This window comes from Coenobita brevimanus, chromosome 68 (genome assembly GCF_032717465.1).
Source record: "Coenobita brevimanus isolate Jiangsu-jjx chromosome 68, ASM3271746v2, whole genome shotgun sequence".
Classification (NCBI taxonomy): Eukaryota; Metazoa; Arthropoda; class Malacostraca; order Decapoda; family Coenobitidae; genus Coenobita; species Coenobita brevimanus.
Genome location: NC_137021.1, coordinates 6,672,169 through 6,695,000, shown reverse-complemented (window position 1 = coordinate 6,695,000; position 22,832 = coordinate 6,672,169). Strand labels below are relative to the sequence as shown.

Below are 22,832 nucleotides of genomic sequence, written 5' to 3'. Positions count from 1 at the left end.
ATAATACACAAGCCCCATATAACTTTGGAAATAACATACAACATCACTTGGAGCTCGGCACGCCTGCTTAACACTCAGTACACGAGGGAAGTGGTTGGGAACAGGTTGCATGGAGTTCAGGACTGGGGTTAGTAAAAGAGAGGGGAGTTGTAGCAGGGTTGGGGGGGATTTTTATATACAGTGTTGCAGAGGTTCAAGGCAGAAGTTGGGGGAGACTACCACACTGATGCTAATACACTGGCTGGGTTGAGGTGTGGGCCATGGGGTGGGGATGAGAAAGGTACACACTCATAATGTGGAGCCGCATACGGAGACGCATGTCCACCATTCTTGATTTCTTCGATCTAACTCTCATGGAGGTAGAAAGGGAGATAAGAAAGAGGCTTGATTTGATGGCATATGATGAATGAGATATATGAGAGTGAGAAGTTACGGAGGAAGAAAATAAATGGGAATGAAAAGACAGGGGATAAGGAAATATATGAGCGGGCCAGAGGTAGGAAAGATGACGAAGGTACGGAAGTAGAAAGTTTATGAAGGGAAGAAGGCAGGGAGGAAGGACGGTAGGGTACTAAAGTAGAAATGACAGCATAACGAAGAAGGGGAATCTGTTTTGATGTGAGAGGAGGAGGAGGAGGAGGAAGAGCGCTGGGATGCCGCCGTTACCTTAGCGAGAGAACAAGAATTAGATTTCGTCTAATGACACGGGGAGGAGACAGCCGGTGAGGGAAATAGCATTATACCCCGGAGAATCACGCCGAGATTACGTTAGCCGGTGACGCAGACGGTGACGTGAGAAACAGTTCCTGGGGATTCGTTTGTCAGCCGTGATTTCAGGGTACTGTATCCCTTCCAGCTTCCTGGTCATGGCAGTTTTTTCTCTGTATTTTTCTTTTTCCTTTTTTTTTTCTTTTTTGTAGAGTTATACTTGTTAGGTTAATTTAGGATTTTGATGGAGTCATATGTGTATGAGTTTGGCTTATTTCACCGGGAATGTTGTCTATAGTTTCTACAACTTTTATGCCTTCTCTTTCTTTGTTTCTGGATCCCCTCTCCCCCCAATTTTAGGTGCAAAAAATATTAAATAGTTTTTTTTTCCTTTTTAATGGGGAGAGGGTACATAAAGAGATAACCAAACACAAGTAATGTAAGTTCAAGACACAGCTTACTATGTTCTGGGGCGAGATGATAATAAGTTCTGTCTTGTTATTATCATTCATAAGGCTGCGAAACAGACCTTAATAATTTCTCTAGTCAGCCCTAAAGATGAATATAGCGTCAAGAAAGACCCTGTACACTTCTGCATTTCCACCATGGCCTCAAGGTAACTGTGACAGGTAATGACACCAACGTTGCATTATACCCAGACACACCAGGCAAGAATTTGGGGTGTGGGGAGGAAGGGAGGGAGAGAGGACAGAAGCAGAAGCAGAAGCAGGAGGAGGAGGAGGAAATACCGACTCTGCCAAAATCAAGAGTTGGGCCTCCAGCCTTGAAAAGTTTTATCGTGTGAGAAGCGACGCCTGGAATTTACACGACGGTTCTCCCAGGTTCACTTTTCTGCCTCCTGGGTTAACTGGTTCTGGCGGCTTTAATCACTTCAGCCCGAGGACGTATGGCTAATTTTATTCTTGCCCCTGACAGACGATTTTTTTCAGCTTGTGACAGTTTCTTTCTTTTTTCTCCCTTTTTTCATATTTCTCTTTTTTTCACTTCTTTCTTTTTTCTCTTTTCATTCTTTTTCTCTTTTTTTTTGTTTTTTATTTTTTCTCTTCTTTTTTCTTCCTTTCTTCTCTTTTTTTCTTTTTCTACTCTTCTGTCTTTCTTTTTTATTCTTTTTCCTCTTCTTTTTCTTCTTTTTTTATTCTTTATCTTTTTTCTTTTTCTGTTTTTTCTTACTTTTTTTTGTTTGCTAGAGGGGTTAGATATAGCCCTCATTACATAAGAACATAGAACATAAGAAGAGAGGATAACTGCAGTAGGCCGGTTGGCCCATGCTAGGCAGCTCCTAGAAGAGTAACTGAACTACTAGAATGAGATAAGGATAGCAAAGAAGAAGGCTCTCCCCCGCCCCCCAAAAATTGAATAAAAATAACAGGTGGTATCGTGGTTAGAAAATAAAAGACGTCATCGAACTGAAAAGGTTAGTCACTACATTCCAAAGACGTCTGATTTATTCTCTTCTTAAAATCGATGCTAAGCTGAATAAAATCGTCTTGAGGTGGCAATGAATAAAACAAAAGTGTGGTTCTCGAGCTGAGGCTGCTCTAAATAGCGAGTTTCTTTCCGGGGTCTCTCTCTCGCTCCCTCCTCACTAATTCTTTTGTCTTGGCGACTTTAAGAAGAGGATGCAAACTCTTTATTCCTGGCCGCTGACTGGCCGAGCGACTGTGTGTGGGGCGGGGCTTCTGTGTGACGTTGACCAGTTATAGGCGTGGACCCTTGTGAGCCCCTGCCTTGACCCCTTCACTACAATGACGTATTTTTACAGTTTATTCCTCTTGCCTCCAGACGGGTGCTGGGGAGGGGCGCCTGTCACGCAAACGTCCCTCAACTTCCCCTTTATCCCCCAAGGGAAGTATGGTGGACTGGAGGAAAAAGAAAACTCCAGCCAGCACTCCACCGGGTTCACGTTTAAAATGAATCTGGAACCACCGCAAGAACAACAACCTCCAGACGCTTTTATTCAGACTGGGAAAGCCCGCTGGTAATGAGATGTTCAATAAAGGATGTGTCTTATCCCTCCAGTTCAAAAAGTCTCCTCTGAGCTGAGTAAAATCGTCTGGAGAAAGCAAGAATAAAATGTACATTACGTCCTCTGGCAGAAGGGGTTAAAGAACGGGTGATGTGTTGTGCCGCTTGTATAAGGATGGCGAAAGAGCGGAGATGGATTGGGTATTTGTGATTCCGAAGAGGAAGGGCGGGAGGAAGAGAGAAGTTGGCCGAGGGAATGAGAAAGTTGAGAGAGCTGGCGGGGGTAGCGAAGGGGTAGAGGTGGAGGTAGAGGTGCGAGGGGGGAGCGTGGAGGTAAAAGGGAGCGATGGAGGGAAAACTGAGAGAGGGAAGAGGGAGCAGTGGAGGAAGAGCTGGTTGGGAGAAGTGGATGAGAGATAAAATGTCCAGGAGGTAGCAAAAGGGAGGGGTGGAGGGAAGTGAGAGAGGAAGGGAATTAAAGGACGGTAGAGCAAAGAGGGAACGGAGAAGTAAAGAATGGTAGAGCAAAGAGGGAAGGGAGAAGTAAAGGGGTGAGGCGGAGGGAGAGGTGCGTGGAAAGGGGTAGAGTGAAGTAGGAGGGAGATGGAGGGAGAGCTTAGAGGGGAAGGGGAGCGAGGGAGGTGCTTAAGAGTCTGCATTAAGTATGACGGCTGGCTCTTTTGAGAGATGGAGGGGGTAATTAAGGAAATTAACAGGTGAGGGGATGTTAATTATAAATACGTAGAGGAAGGTTAGGTAGGCTTAAGTAGCTGAGGGGTTGTGTGGGGGAAGGGCAGAGAAGAAGGGGTGGGAGTGTGGGTTGACTAGTGGAAGGGGATGGTGAAGGGAGAATGGATGGAGGAGAGGGTGTGGGTGGGGAAGGAATGGGTGGGAGGGGAACTTGAATCCCTCCCCCGCTGCCGCCATGGTGGAGAAGGGGAGGGAGGAGAGGGAGAGAGGGGATGCGAGGGAGGTGGCTAGGGAGGTCATGAGGGGGAGGGAGGACATGGGGGGCACCAAGTATGATGGCTTGGTGACGTCCAGTGATGCGGGGGTGGTGGGGAGGGGAGTGGTCTGATGCTCGGTGGTAGGGGATACATCGGACTTCAGCAGCGGGAGGGGGGAGCTCTGGGGAGGGGTGGCGGAGGGGTGAGGGGATATAGAGGACGGGTGGGGGGAGATACTGGGCGGGTGGGGGGAGACGGAGGGCGGGTGGGAGGAGGTGGTGTTGGAGGCAGGGGACACCACACCCACACCTTCACTTGGGGTGGTGGTGGGCAGAGGGCTCTCAGACACCGGTGGGGGCGTGTGGGTACCTGCGGGAGGAAACACAACATCAGACATTAAAGTTACTCAACATCAGACATTAAGGAAATGGATGGGAGGATCATACAGTTAGTAACTATACCAGGACAAGAATACTATCATATTTAACCACTGTAAATACACAGTTTTGTTCGTCTTTCCTTTCCTCTAGAATGAACAAACTCGTAATAGCATGCATAAAATACATCAGTCATCACTGCACTGAAAAGATGTGACATGCGGTGTGAGCCACAGATCATTTGCTGAAAGACATGACAAAACAAAGCTTAGTTTTGCTCTAATACCAAACTAATTACACATGTTACATCAACGACCGTATATGCCAGTGGTGTAAGCAGGTAATGTACTGCCATGTACACTGTTCAAGTCCAGCAAAAAGGGAATAACTAAATTTATGAAATAAACTCTGGTGATTAACCCCAGTCTGTCTGGCCGAGCAAGTCCATCAACCACAAGCATGCAACAGCCCCTGCAGTGATAGCCCATGCAGTGAACGGATGCTCCCTCGCGGCAGATAGCGCCTTGCCACACCAAGGCTCAATGAAGAGTGTGAAGATTTGGTTCCCACATGGACGCCACATTTGACTCTCCACCCAGATAACAGGGTCACCACAAGACTCCACTTCACCCCGTCACTTGGTTATATGGTTTTCAACCAGCGTTGTAAATGGTCTCTTGGATTACATGAAACCATTAAGCTTGACATCTAGTGTAGAGCCACCTAGAACGGATATAAAAGAATACGATGACAGGAAGAATGGAAGAAATACAAAGAGAGGAGGGCAGGCACAAAAAAGAAAGATAAAGGTGAAGGAAGAAGAAGACAACACCACATGAAATGAGTGGATGATCGTCACCACCACCTTCCACCTGAACACAAGTAAAATATTAAATACGGTACTTCCGATTTTGAGAGAAAATTAAGGGAAAGACCTCCCCCCCCTCCACACACACAGCACGTGAACGAACATACGAACAGACAGACAAAGACACTTGGTCTGATTGTAAAAGATAATAAAAAAAAAAATCCCCCCTTCGTGACAACACAAGTGATATGAACACAAGCAGTGAGATGAGCCAGGTTACAAACAAACACACTGGTTCCGATTCTTAGGGATACTTAGAGAAAAGACCCTTCCCCGTCCCCACTGCGCAAGTGATACGAATATATACAGTGAGATGAGTAAGCATACAGATAGACAAATGCAAATTACAGAAAAAAGTTCCAAACTGCATAAGTGATACGAATATGAAGTGAGATGAGCAAGTATACAGACAGACAGACAAAGACACTGGTTGTCGCCCACTGCCCACTACGCGGCCACAATGACAAATCATCTATTCAAATGATAACAATTAACATTAATTGGCGTTGGGATAAATTAAAAGTTGCGTTATTAATTAGCATTTAATGAATACCAATTAGCGGCATTAAATTAACATAAGTCCAAAATCAAGAGTTAGTAGACTTGGAAAATAAGGTAATTAATAGTGCGGCTGGGATGAGTGAGTGTTGGGAATGAATTTTTCAGTCGAGGGAGCCGGCACTGAAGGGGAGGGTGTGGAGCAGCCCTCACGCGGGGTCTCTTAGCACCACACCGCACCGCTCCACATCACACCACGCTGCATAACATCGCTCCGCAGCACACCACACAACATAACACCACTCTGCATCACACCACACTACATAACACCTTTCTGCATCACATCACGCTACGCAACTCTGCTCCGCTTCACACACACCACATCTCACCGCTGCCCCACACCACACCATACCGTATCGCACTACAACACCACACCACATCACACTGCTATCAAACCGCAGCGCACTATACCACACAGCATCACACCGCCAAACCACACCACACTACACCGCCACAGCACAGCACAGCATATCACACCACACTACCACACTGCACCATATCACACTGCTTCTTACGGCCACACCATATTGCATCACGTCACACCGCCACCCCGCGCCACCACACCCTCTGTTTTGCCTCCCGGAAGACAAGCAGGATTATTTACAGGATTTCACAGAACGATAACTAAAGTAAAAAAAAAAAAAGAAGAAAGAAAAATGAAAAAAGAAAAAAAGAATCTCGGTGTACTGAAAAATAGAGTCGAGTGAAAGAAAATTAAATCTAAGCCATTCAACAAGGTGACGTCTATCTTGTTTTTGATCTTGTTACTCTTAGACGATTCTGATCACCTTAAGAACTTCTCAGTATACAAGGGGTTAGCTCAGAAATAATCTCCATTCACATCTTTAGCACGGTGGTCTCTCTCTCTCTCTCTCTCTCTCTCTCTCTCTCTCGATGACTTGTTGCTGAGAAGGATGGGGACCTCTTGTGGTGAACTACTGTATAGTTACACACACACACACACACACACACACACACACACACACACACACACACACACACACACACACACACACACACACACACACACACACAAAACCACACCATCACCTCATCCAAACACACAGCACCCCCCCCCCACATAACACATCACTCCTCCTCGCAAACCTCCCCCATCCCCTCCCACAGCCACCTAGCACTGTGGAGATACATAAGCCCTCGTCCTCGTGCCACAGCCTCCCCCTCCATCATTTCAACACGCAAATCGCACAAAGGCCCCCTCACGGTCCACCAGTTCCCGATCTTCTACATCACGGCTTTCCAGTTTTCCATACACGGGACATTACTGAGATAACTCTTTTATTTTTACACTTGCTGTGGGATGACATGTTGCCTTTTTCTTGTTTTTAATTTCGTTTATTCTTTTGCTTTTCTTTGTCTTTCATTCTTTCTTTTCTTTCTTTTTTCCTTATTTCATTTATTCTTTCCTTTTCTTTTTTATTTCCTTCTTTCTTCCTTCATTCATTCATTCATTCATTTTCTTTCTTTCTTTTTTTCCTTTTTTTTTTTATATTTCTGTCAGATTATTTTATCAGCTTATGAGTCCCTCCGTACTGAAGTTAGAAGCAGTTTTGATAACCCCCTGAGTACGACAACGTCTTTTTAATATAATTTTGCTAACTCTGCACGATTCAGTTTAGTTTTGGAGATCCCGTGCAGTGAAGAGGGAAAAAAATGGTATCTAATGGCAAAGGGGTTGAAATTCAGCTGTAGATCTGTGTGTGTGTGTGTGTGTGTGTGTGTGTGTGTGTGCAAGAGAGAGAGAGAGAGAGAGAGAGAGAGAGAGAGAGAGTATTGTGTTGTGTTTTATGTGTATTTTTGTATCCTAACCTCTACCCTACCCTACTGTCCCTTTAACCTGCCCTATCCTGCCCATCCAAACGAATCAGTATATCCTCACCCTGTCCTATCCTCTCACCCTACCCAATACCCATACCCTGCCTATCCTACCCAATACCCATACCCTGCCTACCCTACCCATACCCATACCCTTCCTACCCTACCCAATACCCATACCCTGCCTACCCTACCCAATACCCATACCCTGCCTACCCTACCCTACCCAGCCAAACCGTAACCTGTACCTCTGTGACTCATTCAGTGACTCACCAAGCGACAAGTCCTCGTCGTCTGAGTCGTCCAGGGGTGTGGGTGAGCCGGGGTTGATCAGGTCGTCGTCGTCGTCATCGTGGTGGGGGTCACGTGATTCCGACGACCTGGACGACCCACCCGAGCCTCCTTGCTGACCGTTCATCATCCTGTGAGGGAGGGAGAAAGGGAGGGTTAGATATGGTGGAGAGAGAGAGAGAGAGAGAGAGAGAGAGTTAACTACCAGAACTGGCGACCGAATGAGAGACAGGGAAATAATAACAAAAGGGACTTGTGTCAGAAAAATAAGGAATGAGGGATGAGAGACAGGAATGGGTGTTGATGGATCTAACATTAAAACGAAAAATACTGAAATGCACCGAAAAATGATATCTTAGTATTTATTTCATTACTTTTCTCACAAGATCAAGAAGATGAAAAATCGTTGCACGTTACCCTGTTATTCACTGCCTTATTCATCATTCTCCCGATTAGCCTTCATTCACTCACCCCAAGCACTCACCAATCCGTCACCCCATCCATTCATCCGCTGGTCCACTTGAGTCATTCATTCAGTCTTGTATTGACGGATCTACTCATTCATCCGTCTGTCCAAACACACACAAACACCCTTCCCTCCCTTTCTGGCCCCCCGAGGCTATAGACGGGGAAGGGAGGAGAAAAAGACAGGAGACGAAGAAAAGAAGAAGAGAGGGGGACGGGGAGAAGAGAAAGGGAGGTGTTAGGATGGGATGGGGTAGATAGAGAGAGAATAAAGAAATTGATAGAACAAGAGAACAGTGTAGGATGGAAAACAGTAGAAAGAAGAGTGATAGGGAAACAGGAGGGGTGAAAATAAGATGGGGAGGGAAGGGGCAAAAGAGAAGATGCGTAGAGCGGAAGTAGAGAAAGCACGAGAGACGGGTAGAGTGTACTGTGAGTGGCCGGAGAAGAGGAAATATACATGCTAGACGGGAGAAGGCGAAAAGAAAGTGACCGGAGGAGAAGAAAGAAGAGGAGAGGTGAGGAAGAAGAGATGACAAGGGAGAGAAGAACGATGGAAGGGAGCAGAAGAAAAGAAAGAAAGGAGGAAAAGGAGGAGACTAGACAGTATGTGTGGGTGGGTGGAGAGGGGAGGGGAAAGAAAGGAGAGAGGACAGAAGGATGGCAGGAGAGGTGATTGGAGGGACGAGTTAGGAGAGGAGAAATGAGAAGTTTGGAAGAGAGAAGGATGGGAGATGGGAAGAGGAGAAGGGGAGGGAGAAAGAGGGGAGGAGTAGCGTGCCATCACCAGCACCAGTCATTAATTCCCCTCCCCCCCGTCTCTACCGCAGCAATTTCTTTTCTCCCAGTACATCTCGCTTTTGTTACCACTAAACTCTCCATAAACGCCACGTCCTCATGAAAACGAGCCAAGATATAGCTTCGCTATAGGGCCCATAGCATAACCTTAGAGCACTCCAGGTGTGAATGTTTTTCTCATATATTTTTATGCTTGTATAGCTTCATTATATCCTTTCGTCCATATAAATAAATACATCAGCATATATATATATATACTTGTAAATACAATACAGCTAAAGTAAAAATGCGAGAAATAAATGGAAGGCGCGTGTCAGTATTATTTTATTTTTCCGGTGCGTACGAAAAAATTCGAGAAAGCGTACGAAGAAATCCCAAACGCGAGGCCTGATTCTCCCCTTCTCCCCTCGGCCGCGTCCCCTCACTCTTTACAGTAAACATGTGTAATAAGATGACGTTTATTCAATGGACCTTGTTACCCTAGCGGAGGCCCTGTTACGCTACCTCTCACTCTACTCCCTGGTTTTCTACTCCTCTTCTTTGCTTAATATCTTTTTTTTTTTTCGTCTATTCTTCGTCTCTCTCTCTCTCTCTCTCTCTCTCTTTCTCTCTCTTTTACTCATCCGTCTTATCTTAATATCTTTCTCCCCTCTTTTTCTCTTCTTCTATATTTTCTAACTTTAGCGAAGTCCATTCTTATACCTCTCCCTCTCCTACTTTTTACTCCACTTTCTTTGCTAAAACATCTATCAGGTTATATTTTTGTAGCATCCACCAGGGCGACTGAGTCTTTTTTTTCTTGTTTTCTGTTCTCTTCCCAGTTTTCCTCTTTTTTCCTGCACTTCATTCCCTCTTCCCTCTTTCTGTGCTTTACTTCTTAATACTTTTCTTTTTCCAGTCAGTTTTCGCCTTTTCTTTCTATTTCATGTTTTCTCTCGTCTCTTTAATTGTCCTCTTTACCAATTCTCCTTATATCACTTCATTTCCATTATTACATAGGCCTACTTTATTTTAATTTAGTTCCCTTTTCCTCCCTCTCCTTCCATTTTCTTATCCGACTCTTATTTTTCCCTTCATACCCGCTTTTTCTCTTGCTTCCCCTTTTCATTCCTTTCCCTCCATTTCATCGTTATTATGTCCTTGTTATTCCCTTCATTCTCTTTTCCTTTTTTTCATTTTCTCTTCCATTTCATTATCTGATCCCTATTTTACCTTGTCCACTCCTTTTCTCTCTCCCATTCTCCCTCGTTTACACCTCTTTATTCCCTTTCCCTTCCTTCCCCCACATATGCAGTTGACATTTTCGCCCTTAGTCTCCCCTGCAGTAGAGGAGATCAGTACCGGCCGAGGAGAATTGATCTTTATTTCTCCCGTCGGGCCATGTTTATTCTGTAAGATTTTGCTCTTTATTGGAGCCGTGTGTCTAATGCATTTAACCCTTTCACTACGATGACGGGTGCTGGAGAGGGGCGCCTTCACGTCGTGGCACCTATTTGACCGAGCGGTGGAGCTTCACTATTACACAAACGTTCCTCAGTCCATCCCCTATTTCCCGAAAGGAGGATGGTGAAGTGTGGAATAAGAGCACCGTTCGGCCTGCAGTCCGTCGGGTTCACGTTCAGTTTAGCCTGGGGTGGCGACTGTTACTGCTACTTCGCGTCTTAACCCCTTCAGTCTGTAGATGTGGCGTATATTTTAGTCTTCGCACCAGCAATTTTCCACCCAAGTTAAGATAGACATTTGGTAGAGAAGGGGTTAGTCAAGGCGAATATCAAACCCATCCTGTTCACAGAAGTCGCTTATATAAGTCTTTTAAGGTAGTCTGGAAGTAGCAGGATTTTTTTTTTTTTTTAATCGCCGGAATGAAGGGGTGAATTTTATCCCTGCTGCCACCAGATGATTTTATTGTTACTTTATATGTGTATTTATTTTGAAAGATGTTACGAAGTGAAAGGTTTAGAGTCACTCATCATTAAGTCCCTCACTGTGAAAGATCTGCCCTGGGCTTATTAAAATAGTCTGGTGATAGCAAGGAAAGAGACGTCATCGTACTGAAGGGGTTAAATTTCCGTAGTATTTTATATGTTGTTATAATCTGGTGTGTGTGTGTGTGTGTGTGTGTGTGTGTGTGTATGTGTGTGTGTGTGTGTGTGTGTGTGTGCAAAAAAAATTCCATTATTACCCTCTCGCATACTTCCCTCTTTACGCTCGCCCCACTTCTCATCCTGCACACTCTCCCTTTCACCTATTTTTCACCCCTCAGCCCCACCCCTTCTGGCGAGGCCCTTGAGAGTGTGTGGATCGATCTGTGTCTGTCGTTGTATCGATTGCCGCCTCCCTCCGATTACCACACTGTTTCCACCCGTACAGGCAGGCACGAAAGTAAGATCACGAGTGCACTGCCTTTGCTTCACACTTAGGGCATGTCTGTCACTTTCTCCCCTGACGCATCGTAAAAAGAGGATCATATAAGGATGGAGAAATATACTAGGCCTCCCTTTGATCAGGATTATTAGCCAGCAAAGTGACATTAGAAGAGGTGAAATATTAAGCTAACTTTTCTCTGTGGCTGTACCATTATTTTCTAGGGTGGGATTCACAGACATGTTTACGATTTCTCTCTCTCTCTCTCTCTCTCTCTCTCTCTTTCTCGTAAATATACGTTCAAGTATCGCACCCCTGGACCTCTCGTATCGGGGGTGGGGCGGGGTGGGGGGGATTGATGGCTTTCCCGCGACAAATGAGAGAGATGAGAGACACCAGTTGCTTGGTATTAGGTAACTGTTTGCATTCACGTGAGGGTACTGGTCCACTACCAGTACTTGAATACTAAGTCTTGTATTTAAGGAAGCTCCCTAGCACCTCATCCATAGCGATTTATTTTTGGATATGGGCGGTTAATATTCTTTTGTTTTGTACATTAATTATACTGACTATGACAATATTAGTAGGATTTATGTGACACAGAAGAGGACAGGAATGTGTAATGAACAAAATAAATCGCTTAGGAAAGGGTGTTAGGGGGTTTCCTCTACTGACGAGAATTCCGATAACTGATGAGCCTTTGTTGTGTAGTAGGAATGAGTCTCCTTGGTTACTAGCCAAATCGACCCTCCATTCTGACAACACTTGACCATAACTAAGCTGAAAGAAGTTAGGGACCCTTGTCAAGTTAGACCAAAGGCGTTATAGCTTACTGCAGTTATTTTCTTATGACATTTCTATCCATAATTAACACACGATGACTTGTAAATATCCTGTGTTATGTTAAAATAGTGATGGAAGCTACTAGTTATTTTTTTTAATGAGGTTAATAGTCAGTTCCAATCATATTTTCTTATATCAAAATTAATTAAGGACACCTGTTGCTTCGCTTGAAGTAACATGTTTAAAGTAATTATCGTCTTTCTTAGGTAAATATAATAATGATAGATGCCAGCTGCCGTTTTTGCTATCAGGTTACAGTCTTATCGCAGTTATCTTTTATTCTTATGTAAAATTATAGCGTTCAGAGAGTACGTGTTTTATGTCTTTGGGGTAACAGGTTTATTTTCATTCTTTCTTCTTAGGGTAACATTCAGGGGATGATAAGATGCAGGCTTTGTATTATGTAACTAGCTTATTGCAGTTACCCTCTTTTCTGTTATGTAATATCACCATCATCATCAATATCATCATCATCATCATCAATATCATCATCATCATCACCATCATCATCGTCATGTCGATCCTTTTTTCTAGCCAAAGGTGGGGTGATGTTCGCTGTAAAAATATTAACTAAAACTAATTACCAATATCAGTTATTATGGAAAGCCAACGATTTTTAAAAATTTAATATCAGCTAAGAATTTCAAGCTTTATAGAAAATGAGGTGGGCTATACGCGGCACAGGTAATAAAAAAAAGGTATAAAATGTGTGGTATTACAAAAAGGCATTTACGTACCGTCATCGCCTACGAGCACACTGAACGAAAGGAATATTACAGGTTTTTACTCATGGGCTGACTTTTTTGTGGGTTATCTGAATGTGATATATATTAACCCCATACCATAAAATTTAAGCTAAGACACTGGCCGCCATTAACTGTACTCTTTCCACTTTCATTTGGTCTAAAATTGCCATCTGTCTTCAATGCTGAGATGTAGCAAGAGATTATTATTATTATTATTATTTTTTGTGCTAGTCACGAAGAAGTCCCGTAGGTGTAGAGCAGTTGTATTGTCTTAGCCAGTGAGATACGGGAAATGTGCTCCGATTACACACACACACATTCTTTCTCTCTCTCTCTCTCTCTCTCTCTCTCTCTCTCTCTCTTTCTCTCTCTCTCTCTCTCTCTCTCTCTGTTCGCGGACATCCACCAATACGCGCGCGAGCCTCGTTATCCCACCCGAAATGCTCATCAACAGTATTTCTTTGCATCGTCACCTTTATCACTCCCAGCGTCTCATACCACTTCCCATAACTCATATCCTAACCCCCTCCCTCACCCCTAACCCTCTTTCCCTCCTCCCTCACCCTCAACCCTACCCCTCCCCCTCTCTCCCTCCCCCCTCCATCACCCTCACCTCCACCCTTCCTGTCGATCTCCCCTTCTATAATTTTCCCAACCTAGAAATTTCCCTCCAGCCTCCCTTAACCCCCCCTCTTTTCTTCACCGGTTGCTCTCTCTCTCTCTCTCTCTCTCTCTCTCGCGTCTCCCTGGTCTGCTCGGCTAGGGACGGGAAGTGACCTAATAGGCGTGATTTGCACCTTAATAAGGACCAATTAATTAGTCGTTAATGGGAGGAAATTACTCGTAAGGCTTCGGGAAATTCCCTTACTGTGATTAACATGAAGCAGATAGACTACAGCCGTGCGTGAGGGGGGGGTGGAGGGGGGAGGAGGTTGAGATAGTTGGAAGAAAAGTGAGAGACTTGAGGGAGCGGGAGTGGGAGAAAGTGAAGGGGAAGGAGAGAAAGTGAGTGAGAGAAGCGAGAGAGAAGGAGAAAAAGTGAGTGAGAGAAGTGAAAGAGGAGAAAAAGTGAGTGAGAAAAGTGAGAGAGAAGGAGAAAAGTGAGAGAGAAGGAGAAAAGTGAGAGAGAGAAGGAGAAAAAGAGAGTGAGAGAAGTGAGAAAGAAGAAGTGAGGGAAAGGGAAGAAGAAAAATTGAGGATAGTGTGAGGATGATGAGGTGGAGGGAGGAGTCTGAGATAGGAATAAGAAAAATGAGTGAATTGAGGTAAAGGGAGGACGAGAAGTGAGAAAGGGAGGAGAAAAAGGGAGAGGAAAGGGAAAGAAAAAGTGAGAGCAGGAAAAAAGTGAGGGAGAAACAGCTGGAGAAGTGAGAAAGGGGGAGGAGGGTAGATTGGGAAGAGGGAAAGGGAGAGGTGAGAGGGAGGGATGAGAAATAAGGAAGGGGAATGTAGGGAGGAAAGGCTGAAATAGGATCAAGAAAAATGAAGAGAGAAAGAGAGAGAGAGAGAGAGAGAGAGAGAGAGAGAGAGAGAGAGAGAGAGAGAGAGTGGATGTGAAAAAAATGACAGGGGATGCAGAGAAAAAGTGAAAGTGAGAGGGAAAGATATGGGACTTGCCAACGCCACTTGCTCAGCGTTTTCTATTAAGCCCAAGTGCCCCCACCACCATCACCATCACCACTACCACCACCACCACAGCAACCATCATCATCATCACCACCACATAGAGCCTCCATCACCATCACGACCACTACGTCTCACATGACCATCATCACTCCAGCTATCTCATGACCATCACTACCTCTTACCACCACCACCACCACTACCGCCACTACTACTACTACTACTATCGCCATGATCACTAATACCTTTCATTTCATCAGTATGGTCAGATTTCCTTGCTTATAATATCCAAACTGCTATTAAAGTAAAAGTTCTTTTCTAATTTCCACGAATATTTTCATTCAGACACGTCATTCCACCACTACAGCATCTTATTGTTTATCTGCTTCTGAATATATGTTTTTTATCAGGAATGTAATGCAATCGGAGACGTACGTCGGTCTACGAACCTTTGAATGTTCTTTTTTTTATGTGTCCGACTCTTGGCATTGAACTACAGTGCCTAGCCTCGGATTCCTGCGTCTCGAAGGATGTAATATGGTGATTAACTGTTACCATTATATATATATATTTTTTTAATACAAGGAAGAGGGAACCAAAGGCCAGGAGCCCGCAAACCGTTCCTTCCAAGAAAAAAAAAATACTAACAAAGAGAGCCCAATTCAAGATCATATAACGTTGCTGCCATAAGTGCACTAACCATTGCGTTTAATATCAGTACTTTTGCACATATTAGTCCAGTTAATAGTTACAATAGACAGGAATAGCAATAGTACAGATAATGCTATATCTACTGCTTAAGAAAACAACCCTCAGTATCTCTCACAGAATCCTTATTAGAAACCCACATCCTGACGATCTCACAACTAATCCCCATAAGAAAACCACAACTGAACAACAAATCCTTATAAGAAAACAACATCCTCAGCATCTCCCCAGAAATCCGTCAAAGAAAACACAACCTTATCATTCCTAAAAAAAATAAATAAATAAATAAATGAAAACCACATCCTCAACATCTCATAATAAATTCCAGTAAGAAAAAAGGGCAGCCTCAACATCTTGCAAGAAGGTCCCCAGGTGCTTACTAAGAAAACCGCCAACTCAGGATCTCGCAAAGAACTCTCTCGACGTCTTTTAGCAAATTCCCTAAAGAAAGCCACAGTCTAACAACAAATTCCATCAACAAATGTCTCACCAGATCCTCATAAGGAAACCATAACCATCAATATCCCTCCACTAGCCAGCATCCCCTTAACAAGGACAAGAGGAGCAAGAACAACACCAACATAACAGCAAAACCAGTACCAACAACACCAACACCACTACCACCATCAGCAACAACGACAACAAGTGGTGCTCCGGCCTGCCCTGCCTCCCTCCACCCTCTCTGATCGATACTTCTCAATCATCAGTTTATTTCAGTCATTATCAAAATCAATAGCGGCTCCCCCAACACCCGCGGGTAGTTAGTTAACCGGGGTTGTTGCTCCTGCTCAGGCTTTCGCTCCTCTCCCTCTCCTCACACCTCCACCTATCCAGTCCCTTTTTTCTTGAATCCTCTCCCTCTTTCACTTTCCTATCCGCCTCTCCTCTCCAGTCACTCCTTTCTTGAATCCTTTCCCCTTTCCTCTTTCCTCTCCTTTACTTCTGCACCTCCTCCTCTCCAGACACCTTTCTTCAAATACTCTTCTCTTCCTCTCACCTCACACCTCTTCTTCAGGCATTATCTTCCTCAGATTCACTGCCGCTCCGTCTCTTCTCACGCCACTTCAGATATATTTTTCTGTAACTCATTTCCTCTCCTTCATTCCTCATAGCTCTTCTTAAAGCTCACTTTTTCCTCAGACCTCCTCCCCCCTTTTTCCTCCCTCACTCCTCACACATCTCCACACATTGCTTTCCTCTTGTTTTCTTCCTTTCCTTCGTTTCTTCTCCCTCATTCCCAAACTTCATCTTCTTGAGGCGTTCTTTTCTTCAAATCCTCTTCCTGCTCCTCATTTGTATTAGCCTTCTCTTTTCAGATCTTCTCCAGATTCTTTTTTACCCCTCAAACCCCTCCCCTTTCTCATCACATTTACTCCTCTTTCCCTGAAGATTCTGTTCCCAAACCCTCTCCATCCCCTGTGTTAGATCCTCTCCTCTGCTTTACCTTTTTCTAAATCCTTTCTTCGTGACAGTCTTTCTAGATTTTTTCTCCCTCCCCTATGTTTGATCCTCTCCTCTACTTACTCTTTCTAAATCCTCTCTTCTTGACGGTATTTCTAGATCTTCTCTCCCATCCCTATGTTAGATCCTCTTCTCTACTTCCGTTTCCTAAACCCTTTCTTCTTCCTTTCTTCACACCTCCCACGACCTACCCTTCACCCTGGTGGCTGTGGAATCTGGTGTGTCGACCCCGAAGAGTTATGAAAAGGTTTGTTACGATAAAGAAATTGCAGAAAGTGATCAAGTTTGGCGATATTAAATAATTTAGCAATATTTACGTGCACTTTTTGAAAACAGATATCATAGTTTTTGGCTGAAACTGTTTGTCTTATTTTATATTTATTTGAAACTAACTGTAACAGCAGTACTAAAGCTACACAGTGTATCGCAGTTTAAAGGTTCAGCAGGTATGTAACGTGCATGAAAGAGAGAATTTGCGTGGAAACATACAGGTCCTGTGTACAATTCACGTTGGCCTGAGAGAAGTCATTTTTGAGAGCTCGGGTACACAACTGGCGCAAGTCCTTCACTGGGTAAAAACAAGAGCATCATTGCAGACTCCATTTAGCCTCAGACGGGCGCGCGGGAACGACCACTAAGCCGTCGCATACGCAGATTCTTTTTATTGGACAAACGTTCATCTCGAGGGGGGAGGAGGAGGAAGAAACAGACCCGCAGGCAGACAGCTCAAAGCCACTCCGGACAGCATGGGCGAAAGTCACATCCGGAAGTGCAGAGGAAACGAGGCTTTGGGTTGTGGCGGTGTGTGTGTCCTTCAGTGCAGTCCCGCCAAGAGTCTTTTTGAAGGCGAGGGAATAAACGATTTGTGTTGTAGCTTTCATATTTCTAGTTCCCCCCCTCCCTCCCTCCCTCGCTCCCTCGCATCGGCTCCCACCACCCGTCCCTTTTTCTGTCCGTCGGGTTTGCGGATTCTTTTACATGTGGCCAATTAATCGTTTCCGTCGGGATGCGATTACAGTTTCGGTGATTTCGATTCGACACCGGTAACTCACCCACATATCTATCCTATCAGTGCGTCGGTTGGAAATTATATTGATAAAAGATAGGGACTGATAAAGCTAGGAAATATTTACCAACACAGCTACAGAAAAAACAACGAAACGGGATATTGGTGATCGCCGAACCCTACCCGTAAAAGACAAACCCTCCCAAAAATGACACAAAGACATGAAATAAAACCCAACAGCGAAATGACAAATTGGGCCAAAAAGGCTCCATTCACTTGTGCCACAGATTGAACGCGTCGACTCCCCTCCCCCCTGTCCTCTATCCTCTCTTTCTCTCTCCTTTCTCTCCATTCCTCCCTCTCCTCCATCCCTCCGCGTCCCAGCTCCGACCAGCCAAGAAATAAAAGCGCTCTATTTCATTATTGTGGCAATTTTAAAAAAGCGAGCCCTGAAAAGATGATGACTGCGGGCTATGGCGGGGTTGGCTTGTTAAATGGCATTTCGGAGTCGGAGAAACACCGCCTCTTCCTCCTCTACCACCACCACCACCACCACCACCACCACCACAATCATTTCCTCCACCACTTCTCCGACCACTCACTATCATGTCCCTCACCACCATTCCACCGGCCATCAGCATTTATTCTACCACCGTTCTGTCAACCGCTACATGCTCCACCGCAACTTTTTCCTCCACTTCTGGTTGGACTACCACCAACCTCACCATTTCCTCCGTCACCACCATTTTCTCCACCACAATTCGGATCACCACTGCGACCACTACGGGGACTACCACCACCCTCTCCACACCACTGTTGTTGTTTCTATCGTCACCACGACCTCCACCATCACCACCACCGCTACTCATCTCCACCACCACCTTGTACACATATCACCATATTCACCATTACCATTCTCACCATATTTCAGCCACTCGTACCATCTCTGTCACAATTGCCAGTCATTCCGTCTCCATCCTCACCACCACCACCACCACAATTTCTTTCTAACTACCAGTACTTGCATCATCATCATCGTACACCCGTCCAACCCCACCAACAACTCGCATCAGTCATTGCAACACAGCCATAACTTCTACCAACACCATTTACACATCTTCGCTGTGATAATCGATTTCTGCTTTTCAGTAATACACTAATCGATTTGTATTATTACTGGGTGTACCATCTTATGCTAACACCATCATCATCGTCGTATATGGATTTACTGATGTGAGTATTGTAGGTATTATTATTTTATATAGATTTACTGCTATGAGAGTTGTTGGTATTATTATTTTACTGCTGATACTGTTATTAAGAGGTCTAGATAATAACCTTCATTATAATCTACACGCATCAACACAGCGCAGACTATACCTTACGATGGATCCTACCAGAGTATATGCATTAGATATTTCATTTTACATCAGTCCAGCATATACTCCACTCATTAACTTTAGGGAACACGTATGACACATCAGCCCAACACATACACTACACACCAGCAGTGACATAGACCACACATCACGTACATACACTGTTAGCAACAGCACACATCACGATTCATCACATACATCACACATCACACAATACCACATACATCACAGCACATACACCACATATCAATACACATATTTCACTGTGGCACACAATATCGCAACGGATAGCACACAGCATACCTCGCACATCACACCAACGCAGCACATGACCAACATCATACATCAACACAACATATGGCTTCCCTTACATCACAGCACCCTACTCGTAAAACCCTCAGCGCAAACATCACGTAACGCAGCACACTTCAGTCAGCACATACAGTACATCATACACCAACACAGCGCTTATAACACAGCTTACATAGAGCACACTAACATAACATTCATCACAAAATACATGCCACACATCACTGCACATACATCGCACAACGACATATATCACACATCACCATAACATAATCATCACACGTCAACGTAACACATAATTCAGTATCCTCTCATCCACTGTCCTTCATTTGGTACTGCATATTACTGTATTTGTCACAGAGAACATACATCAGTAACACAGTGCTTGTATATGCATTATTCATGTACATAACACATACATCGCACACCAGAATAACACACGCATCAACACAGCATATAACCCAACACCCTCCACTTTCCCACTTAACACACACACACACACACACACACACACACACACACACACACACACACACACACACACAAATAATCCACCCTTCCCCCCCCACCACCCCTTCCGTCGATCCATGTATATCCCAGCCCGTGAAGTTGCAGGGAAATAGGCTGACCTGACCTCTTGTTTAATACTGAATACATTTTCGCCACTTGGATGTATGATTTTCCATATTTCGCGCGTGCTGTGTGTCTGTTTATTCATTTATTTGGCTGAGCGTGTGTGTGTGTGTGTGTGTGTGTGTGTGTGTGTGTGTGTGTGTGTGTGTGTGTGTGTGTGTGTGTGTGTGTGTGTGAAGCTCTTGTAATAGATTTATGTTTCAGTTTATGGCGTGAGTTATTTTGCGTCGTCCAGTGATTATTTGTCAAGTTTTGAGGCCGCGGGATAGGGACGGCGTTTTACGGGATTTTGCTCTGCTCTTTTTCGTATTTATATATTCCGTGTGCTTTTCGTTGGCTGGTGCTACGGGTAATCTATTATTTTTTTTTGATATAGCACTGGCGTCTGTGAATTGTGATGGATGGGAATAATCGTATTTGTGTGTGTGTGTGTGTGTGTGTGTGTGTGTGTGTGTGTGTGTGTGTGTGTGTGTGTGTGTGTGTGTGTGTGTGTGTGTGTGTGTGTGTGTGTCATCCTGGATTTTACATTAATTTATATGTTTTGTTATTTTTCAGGGTTGTGGATTCATGACTTCTGCTAACAGACTACAGGTAAGCTTAAATCTGTTCTGTTTTGTAATCATTTTGACTTTCTTTTCTCTATAATAAATGGAGCCGGTAGGATCCTAAAAAAGGAAAACAAAAATAAAGACAAAGCAGTAGAATTTATCACCCCAGTACCCGGTGAAGTGGGAAGCATATCCACTCCTTGAATCATTTTTAGGATGCCACCAAACGACCTATTTTTTATCAGGTTCTCTCTTCCTTCGACCTATTTTTTTTTTTTTTCAAGCTTGGGAAGGACCTCTAGCTGTAAAAAGGTCAATAAAGGCCATATCTAGCCCTATGGATAGTCTCCCCCTTGCTGACTCAATTAAAAAAGCCCTTGTTAGTGAAGGTGCTGAACTTCTGAGTTTTGGGAAGACAAATATTTCTCATCAGCCTCAACTAGACGAACGAATCATCCAAGGTATTTGCAGTACCTTTCTTTAAGAGGAGCGGCCAAGCAAATATACGATTTATCCCTTTTTTTTTTTAATGGTACGATGAAGAAATGTGTGAACTGTATGCCAGATGATGATTCCAGTAGTTGCTATGTAGGCCAGAACCAGCGGACGAGTAAGGCTTGACAACTGATTAAAGATAAAGAAAATGTCGAACGGTCTTTGAGTACTATGTGGCTTGTGATAAATATTGATCCGACTGGTGAGTTAGGTGCAACAATTTTTTGAAATGTCGGAACTACTGTATGTCGAAAAATGAGTGATTTAATCCCTATGTAGGTCAGGAACCGACTAATAGTTAAGGCGTGATAGTAGGAACAAGATGGCGAGAAGTGGGCACAGGAGTTGATATCGAGCCGGCGGATGATCAAGGTGTGATACTACGATTTAGAGAAAATAAGTGATAGAACTGCATATGTGTAGAGATAAGTGTACCAGTAGTTACTATGTAGGCCACGAGGCATCGGATGTGTTAAGGTGTGATGGGAGCCAGTGGAGTGCGCACGTAGTTGCTGCCACGCTGGTAACTTGTACTGGGGCTGGTGAACTTGTGATTGGGTGGTCAGTGTCGGTAATCAAGAACTTGTGTGAGTGTCCGCCGCCCGAGAGGAGTACGGGTTGTCTGCTCTGAATAATCCCAGCAGACTCGCCGCCAACGCAGATCACACATTCAGTACCGTAATCCAGACGGCTATGGTACCATCCTACCTTGTCCACATCCATAGTCACAAAATCTGTTGCCATATCCAGTACAGGTTTTTATCATAACTAGAAACCTTACAACCGTATCCCGTATGCTGTCAATACACTGTTGTTAATTTATTAGTATTGTGTTTATATATGTGGATAGCGTCTTCATATTAATAACAAAATAATCACCGTACAGCAGCTAAGCAGACAGAAGGAAATTTTTACAATCCTCATAAAGTGTAGCAATTTTTAGCAGCTTTACCGTGATAATGTTGGGACTACAGACCAATATTCATACACAGTCGAATCATCCACACCATATCAGGAATCAGTCAAACTCGAACGAAACGGAATCAAAGTATTTTTACGTTGGTTGAGCTTCACTAACTGCATAACGAATGGGCAGTAAAAAAATGAGACGTGTGTGTATTTTTAACAAACATCATGGTACCCTCACTCCCATATATGAAATGAATCACATGGTAATGGGCGAACGCTGGACCATAGTATTACCAGTGGTGTTTGCGAGGCCTGGCCAAAAACACACGTACTGGAGGGAGCAAAGGTTCATCTAATATTTCATCTCCTCTGCTTCACACTTTCTTCTGGTGGCTGTTATTCCTAATCTGAGAGACGATTGGTATGCTTCACTGTCCACAGGTACAGTAGTTTGGTATGGTGCATCAGGGAGGAAAGTGTTAGCCTAATATTTCACCACTTCTGCATCACAATTTCCCCGTATTGGCTAGTATTCCTAACCTGAGAGAGGTTTGGTATGTATCACAATCCATAAATGATTCTGTGTGATATGGTGTGTCAGGGAGGACAGTGACGGAAATGTCCTAAGTGTAAAGTAGAAACTGTTGACCAGCAGACGGACGAACTTATATCGCTGATTGTGAAGGTATACAGTATATGGACGAAACGGGTCTCGGGATAAAGCACAACGACCAGACCAAATTACAGAACACCAGCAACCAGACTTTAATAAGGCCACTGGAGATAATAGATATGAGATTTTGCCACTATCTTTCCTCTCAAAACTATCGTGTGTTTTTGTGCTTTTCGTGTCTTGGGTTTGGTGACACAGGACGGACATATACCTCATCTTCAAGTAAGAAAAATCGTTATGATGATGGTGACTTCAATAAACTGCCGGTATCACTATGTCCTTTCTTCCATTATTATTTTTG

At 44.1% G+C, this 22,832-nt stretch overlaps 1 protein-coding gene across 1 annotated transcript in view; it reads right to left on the bottom strand.

Moving 5' to 3' along the window:
- Positions 1–3,456: 3,456 nt before the first annotated feature.
- The window catches only part of LOC145405744 (uncharacterized), a 36,909-nt gene continuing 17,533 nt past the window's right edge, over positions 3,457–22,832 (bottom strand). The window contains exons 2-3 of the mRNA XM_080276976.1: positions 7,554–7,702; positions 3,457–4,010 (exon numbers count right to left, since the gene is read on the bottom strand). Coding sequence (XP_080133102.1) covers positions 3,457–4,010; positions 7,554–7,702 — 703 coding nt within the window. The remainder of the gene's footprint in view (positions 4,011–7,553; positions 7,703–22,832) is intronic.